The sequence below is a fragment of the Haliotis rubra genome, unplaced genomic scaffold, assembly GCF_003918875.1.
Source record: "Haliotis rubra isolate DU_JTF1 unplaced genomic scaffold, ASM391887v1 Scf946, whole genome shotgun sequence".
Lineage (NCBI taxonomy): Eukaryota > Metazoa > Mollusca > Gastropoda > Lepetellida > Haliotidae > Haliotis > Haliotis rubra.
Window position 1 is genome coordinate 324743 of NW_025767686.1, and position 8009 is coordinate 332751.

The 8009-nt window shown below is 39.3% G+C and overlaps 1 protein-coding gene across 1 annotated transcript; it reads left to right on the forward strand.

The window, feature by feature from the left end:
• The first annotated feature begins 1349 nt into the window (after nt 1–1349).
• LOC124264827 (glycoprotein-N-acetylgalactosamine 3-beta-galactosyltransferase 1-like) lies at nt 1350–6857 on the forward strand. Its single transcript, XM_046699611.1, has 3 exons — nt 1350–1563; nt 3413–4077; nt 6436–6857. Exons 1-3 carry the CDS (start codon nt 1350–1352, stop codon nt 6739–6741), a joined length of 1185 nt encoding a protein of 394 aa, XP_046555567.1. The 3' UTR covers nt 6742–6857.
• The last annotated feature ends 1152 nt before the right edge of the window (nt 6858–8009 follow it).

Consider the following 8009-nt stretch of genomic DNA (forward strand, 5'->3'; position numbering starts at 1 on the left):
CAGTTAGGCAGTTTCAGTACTCAGTCAACTGTTTAACACTCACAGTTAGGCACTTTCAGTACTCAGTCAACTGTTTAACACACACAGTTAGGCACTTTCAGTACTCAGTCAACTGTTTAACACACACACAGTTAGGCAGTTTCAGTACTCTGTTAACAGTTTACCACACACAGTTAGGCAGTTTCAGTACTCTGTCAACTGTTTAACACACACAGTTAGGCAGTTTCAGTACTCTGTCAACTGTTTAACACACACAGTTAGGCAGTTTCAGTACTCTGTCAACTGTTTAACACACACAGTTAGGCAGTTTCAGTACTCTGTCAACTGTTTAACACACACAGTTAGGCAGTTTCAGTACTCTTACAATTATTTAACACACACAGTTAGGCAGTTTCAGTACTCTGTCAACTGTTTAACACACATAGTTAGGCAGTTTCAGTACTCTGTCACATGTTTAACACTCACAGTTAGGCAGTTCCAGTACTCTGTTAACTGTTTAACACACACAGTTGGGCAGTTTCAGTACTCTGTCAACTCTTTAACACTCACAGTTAGGCAGTTTCAGTACTCTGTCAACTGTTTAACACACACAGTTAGGCAGTATCAGTACTCTGTCAACTGTTTAACACTCACAGTTAGGCACTTTCAGTACTCTGTCAACAGTTTAACACACACAGTTAGGCAGTTTCAGTACCCTGTCAACTGTTCATCACACACAGTGAGGCAGTTTCAGTACTCTGTCAACTGTTTAACACTCACAGTTAGGCAGTTTCAGTACTCTGTCAACTGTTTAACACACACAGTTAGGCAGTTTCAGTACTCTGTCAACTGTTTAACACACACAGTTAGGCAGTTTCAGTACTCTGTCAACTGTTTAACACACACAGTGAGGCAGTTTCTGTCAACTGTTTAACACTCACAGTTAGGCACTTTCAGTACTCTGTCAACAGTTTAACACACACAGTTAGGCAGTTTCAGTACCCTGTCAACTGTTCATCACACACAGTGAGGCAGTTTCAGTACTCTGTCAACTGTTTAACACTCACAGTTAGGCAGTTTCAGTACTCTGTCAACTGTTTAACACACACAGTTAGACAGTTTCAGTACTCTGTCAACTGTTTACCACACACAGTTAGGCAGTTTCAGTACTCTGTCAACTGTTTAACACACACAGTTAGGCAGTTTCAGTACTCAGTCAACTGTTTAACACACACAGTTAGGCAGTTTCAGTACTCTGTCAACTGTTTAACACACACAGTTAGGCAGTTTCAGTACTCTGTCAACTGTTTAACACACACAGTTAGGCAGTTTCAGTACTCTGTCAACAGTTTAACACCCAGTTATTGGTTATGAAGGAGTGTTTCATGAATATATTTCCTGGTCATTACTCAGCAACAGGTTTTTCAAGAGATTTGACCCATCTACACGAATCGATTATTGGGAACGTATTTCATCATAGCGCTGATGAAGACGACATCCGCCTGACGGAAGACGGCCTTGACCTGTTTTTAAAGGACAAGGATGACGTCACTATCGGAGAAAGGAATAACCAAGATTTCACATGTGAGTTGAAATCCACAGATATCACATCATCTTTATTTCAGAATCTGCTAGAAAGATCCAATGATACAATACTGTCGGCACCTTTGGTCTGTTAGAAAGTGACTTTACAAAATATAGCATTATATCCAGACGAATGGAGAATAGGGTTGTGCTTTCAGTCATTGAAGCTTTACTACTGTTGAGAAAATCCTAGATGTGGTAGATATACAAGAATCATCTACTTCTCAAAGATTACCATGGATCAGGTTTTGACATTATGCAAAACCATTCAACTGACTACAACTATTTCGGTAAGCAATGGTTGGGTTACCCTGGGTATCTAGGGAGGAGTTGCTCATGAACATTTTGTTATCATGCAGAGTAATATAATCTCTGGTTGATTAAAAAGCTATTTCCTACTCCAGCAGGGCTTTAGGCCCATTATATTGTTGGAGAAACTTCACCTTCATCAAAACCATTAATGTGTCAAAATTGTACGCTGGGTTTGTAGTCATGAAAATATTATCTCTCCTCCCCCGTAACCCTCGTAACAAATAGTGAACTTTGTTAATTTTTGAATGATAGTTTGTTAACAACTTTTATATTTTTGAGACATAAATACTGCAAAAATCTAATGGAGATAGCAGATAAACAGCCAACCACGTAAGCGAAGGGTTGCAGGTTCCAAACCAGGCATCAATATAATATATTGGAAGTTTTCAACATTGTGATATGTTACGATCGTATTATGTAACAGCAAGACAAAGTTATCAATCTTCAAAACTTTACAAGTAAAATAATTAAAACTTAAGGTAAGGGCTATTCCTCAGGAAAGCCCCAGTTATTCCTCAAGAAATACCTGTGATTTCCCACAGAATGCCCGGGAAACATCCTGCAGAGGTTTACTCTATAAACGAGGAACCTAAATGAACAATGGTGTGACGTCACTAGAAGTTTATAGGACTCCACAAATGATGCAGTACGCTATTGTAGTTATGTAACAGCCTAACTGTCTTAACACTCTATTGTTGTCCCCTTGCACTAATTGTCATAACACCCTACTGTTGTCCTGTTGCACTAATTGTCCTAACACCCTACTGTTGTCCTCTTGCAATAATTGTCATAACACCCTACTGTTGTCCCCTTGCAATAATTGTCATAACACCCTACTGTTGTCCCCTTGCAATAATTGTCATAACACCCTACTGTTGTCCTGTTGCAATAATTGTCCTAACACCCTACTGTTGTCCTGTTGCAATAATTGTCCTAACACCCTACTGTTGTCCTGTTGCAATAATTGTCCTAACACCCTACTGTTGTCCCCTTGCAATAATTGTACTAACACCCTACTGTTGTCCTGTTGCAATAATTGTCATAACACCCTACTGTTGTCCTGTTGCAATAATTGTCCTAACACCCTACTGTTGTCCTGTTGCAATAATTGTCCTAACTCCCTACTGTTGTCCTCTTTCAATAATTGTCCTAACACCCTACTGTTGTCCTGTTGCAATAATTGTCATAACACCCTACTGTTGTCCTGTTGCAATAATTGTCCTAACACCCTACTGTTGTCCTGTTGCAATAATTGTCATAACACCCTACTGTTGTCCCCTTGCAATAATTGTCCTAACACCCTACTGTTGTCCTCTTGCAATACTTGTCATAACACCCTACTGTTGTCCTGTTGCACTAATTGTCATAACACCCTACTGTTGTCCTCTTGCAATAATTGTCATAACACCCTACTCTTGTCCTGTTGCAATAACTGTCATAACACCCTTTTGTTGTCCTGTTGCAATAATTGTCCTAACACCCTACTGTTGTCCTGTTGCAATAATTGCCCTAACACCCTACTGTTGTCCTGTTGCAGTAGCCGTGGACAGTTCCCTGGCTGAAGCTCTGTCCAGGAAGGTCCGCCTGGCCTGCTTCATCACCACCAGGGAGAAGAACATGGAGACGAAGCTGAAAGCCGTGAACGAGACGTGGGGTAGAAGATGTGACAATATGCTGTATGTCATGACCACCAACAAAGCAGTGCCCGACATTTTAGGAGTGAACATACCCGACGCCCATGGAACCCTAACTGAGAAAATCGTCTTTGCCTTCACACACATGTACACAACATCACTAGACCAGTATGACTGGTTCCTAAAGGCGGATGATGACACTTATGTCATTGTGGAAAATCTGAAATTTCTCCTAGCTCATCTCAACTCCAGCAAACCCGTGTACGTTGGAGACCATTTTGCACCCTTCTCACCTAATGGGTACATGGGTGGTGGAGCAGGATACGCTATCAGTAGGGAGGCTCTGCGTCGGTTGGTAGAGCAGGGTTACAAGGTACCCGGTAGGTGTCGTCACGCAGGCGGAAGTGAGGACATCGAGACAGGGCGATGTATGTACAAGGTTGCAGTATCCACCTATCTATCACTAGACAAGTACAACAGATCAACCTTCCACGCTGCAGCTCCGGAAACTTTCCAAGTTGGTCAGGCCAACTTTGTTGCCGGTTTCTCCGCCCATAAATACCACTCGGTAAGCTGATGTTCTTGTTGTTGTTCGGTGAATGATCAATGTGGCTTGACGTTACTCTGTTATGGTGGGCAAGGTTCTGTTATTCTAGCGCATCCTCTCTCTGTTCTGGATGACATTGTTTTCTTTTATTAAATCCAATTTCGTTTCCTTTAATCAAGTTATTTTCAGGCTCTTGAGGTATAGTTTTAAATTTTACAGTTCCTAGTTTCACATGTAACAATGCAAGATGGCCGAATTGCCTCATGGCAGGAAATATGAACATGCTTTTATTACTCGTCCGTGGAAGATACTACAGTGTAATATTTTTGCGGCAATATTACACTAGTGTAATACCGCTAGACATATGACGTCAGAATGGTTACAGTTATGACGTCAAAATGATAATGCCTCTGTCGTAATGGTATTAAACCTTGCTTGACTCGCAGAAGATTTATATGGGAGTCATCACACTGTAGGCAGTTTCTATCAATTTAGTTTGGAGAGTAACAAACAGAATACCAAGCTCTCTTCCGTTAAATACCGTTTATATTAAACTCGTGAAAGATTTACTATCAAACTCGCTTTCGCTCGTTTGATACCGAATCATTAACTCGTTTAATAAGTTTGGTATTACACGGAAGGTCGTTCAGTACCTCTATGTATCTTGGATTAGCCTCATGGAAATAATGTGTAATAACCTGACTGTAACCTGAATATAAGGAATAAACCCTCGTGACCTAACTTAACCTAGTCTTCACTGTGGACATTTGCCTGTTTAGATCTTTTTCTAGACCATTTTCGAAAAGAAAACATTTTCAGCTATAAATTAATGTATTGAAAATTCCCTGTACATCCACGGCTGTCATAACTTTAAGCATCTGTTGCTAATATATCAAATGACCCTGTCATTTAAGGGGGCGCAATTGCTTGTCAGAGTTGGACAAGCCAGACACTTGTGATCGTGTTGACACGGATTGTGTCTGTTGTTCGTGTGTTTCACCAAAGCGCTAGACGTCTGGGCCATCATTATTTCGCACTTCTATGTCTGGCATACATAACACGGTTACACCCACCTCACTCACTGTATCTAAACCCTTACAGTCCAAAAAAGGTGTTTAACAAACGATCATTATTTTGTTGTCACTTACCTCTACCTTTACGAGGACATCCAGGTCATCAACCAGCGTGTGTAGTGAAATTTCAGTTTCACACGTGCAACTCGCACACCTGGCTGTTCTACCAGCAAGTGGTCCCCCCTCGTAAATAAAAAGCGAAAAGTTACAACAAAATAATGATCATTCGTTAAACAAGTTTTTGTATTCGGGAGTCTAAAATTATGAGACAAATCATCAGAGTTGGTCCGCGATTGTGCCAAGTTTGGTTTTGTTGCAATTATTAGACTTTCTGTTAGTGAGCAATTCATAGGTCTCAAATGAAATCAAGCGGATTGTACGTGTAAAATTGATTCTTTTTTTGTCATTGAGTCAGAGAATATACATTCAGGATTAACTGGCTGATGGTGTCTTCAGTAATATTTGAAATTGGTGGGGCAATGGTCATTGGACAATGGCAGCGGTGGACAATACGCATTCTGATTAATATATTTTAGTAGTTAAAAGTGATTACATTGCAGTAGTACCCTACGGGTGAGGAGATCCCGTGTAATACCTTTTTGAAATTTATACTGTGTGTAATTTAGTGATTCTCGACATTGATTGGTCGATCGTATAAATGTACATTTTCATTGGATGTCGGAACTACTTTCACACCACTACATTCATTCATAATATTTCATCGATTTCTTGATGAATTGACCGTGCCGTAATCGCACCTTTTCGACATGTTAAAAGAGAGAAAAAAACATACAGGATTTGGAGTTATATTTCATAAAATTATCTAATCGTATTTTGTAAACAAACCCTGTTAACTGCAATCAACGTCTATTACCTTGTCAAGGTGGACGGCTACATTACTGGACGTGTAACGAGAATTATACAACCACTAAATTCCTTTCACGTGTATGTGATAAACACTGTACACGATGAAATGGACGTAGCAAGGTATAGTGTTGCCGGAACCGATATCGCTAAAGCTCGGGACAGTGAACATTAATTTCACGGGGGACATATTTCCCGTACTCACTGGTACCACGTGGGTTATTCTCTACTTACGTAAGTGGCCCTGTCTGGATTCTGTGTGTGCATAATTTCGCCCCTAGATAAAGCAGACAGAAAAGTGGGATTGGTGATCAGCTGATTTGGGGTTATCGTGCAATCGGTATTTTATCAAACTTCTGGGCCTAATAAAAATAATAAAGAAAAATAAAAAAATATGTAATATGCAGTTGCGTTGCTGAGTTAATTCTGTTTTTCGACGCAGGGTCCAGAGTGCTGCTCACAGCTGACTATAAGCTTCCACTATGTGAAACCAGAGCTGATGAGGACACTGGACATGTTCCTCTACCAGATCGCTGTGTTTGGTCGGACGGTCAAATACAAGGAACTCAGAGATCTGTTCCGAGAAGAGACGTTTCAAATCCCCCAGAAACGTCGACGTCGGCCTTACCCAGGGGAGACTATAGAGGAATACTACAAGAATGCCACGGAATGGAGACTGAAGTACACTACCATCTATATTCCAGACACAAAGAAACCAAAGAAATCAAAGATAAAGTCAAGTGTGTAGAACAGTCTCCCAGCCGATGACATTAACAATATATTTCATTGCCATGGTTTTACTGAAAAAGAGAGTTTTTTCAGCACTATTTGAACCCGTCATTTCTACATTTCGGTATTTCAGCACATATTCATGTCTTCTTTGATTGGCATTCTAGAAGTTGAAGAGTTGGAGAATGAGGACAGTGTTTATGGATATACAATTTCTTTATTCTGTATATGCGACGTTTCGACATAGATCATAATGTCTGTATTTGATATCGATCAAGATAACGATGTTTTAAATGACATGGTTAGTTCACCATCAGAATGTTACATGGATGTGGATAAATTTATTCTAGAATCACCAATATCAGAAAATGAAATATCCAATGCTATATCACATTTAAAAAACGGGAAAACGGCAGGTCCTGATTATATCATCACAGAAACAATAAAATGTTCGGAATTCGTAATCATGCCATTTCTGATAAAATGTTTCAATAGACTATTTGATAATGGTATGTTTTCAACTAGCTGGTCTTCTTCAGTTATTGTTCCTCTTCATAAGAAGGGGAAATTTGATGATCCTGACAACTATAGAGGCATCTCACTTATGAGTATTCTGGGCAAAATATTCACAACTTTATTAAATAATAGAATAACAAATTGGGCAAATATGCGGGACTTAATCCCAGAAACTCAGGCCGGTTTTCAAAAAAACTATTCTACTTCAGATCACATCTTTACATTAAATGCAATAATTCAAAAACGTCTTTCACGCCGAAAACACAAATTGTATGTAGCGTTCGTCGATTTTAAACAAGCTTTCGATTCTGTTGATCGTTCTAAATTATGGTATTGTCTGCTAAAGACCGGATTACGAGGGAAAATGTATTCTGTTTTAAGGTCTATGTATTCTAATATAAAATCATGTGTGCGATGTGGTGATGATTTTACAGATTATTTTGATTGTCCAGTCGGATTAAGACAAGGATGTATTTTAAGCCCAATGTTATTTTCATTTTTCATTAATGAATTGTATTACGATATTGCTAAAATGGAAAACATGGTATTCAGATGTTCCCAGATATGATTGAAATACTAATGTTACTTTTGCTGATGATGTCATTTTAGTTTCAGACACTATTGTAGGACTACAAAATCAATTTAATATCTTGGGACGTTACACAAAAGAATGGAAGTTATCGGTTAATTTACGACAAAACAAATATTGTCATTTTCAGAAGGGGTGGTTCGTTATCCGTAAAATGAAACGTGGGTACTAAATGGGATACA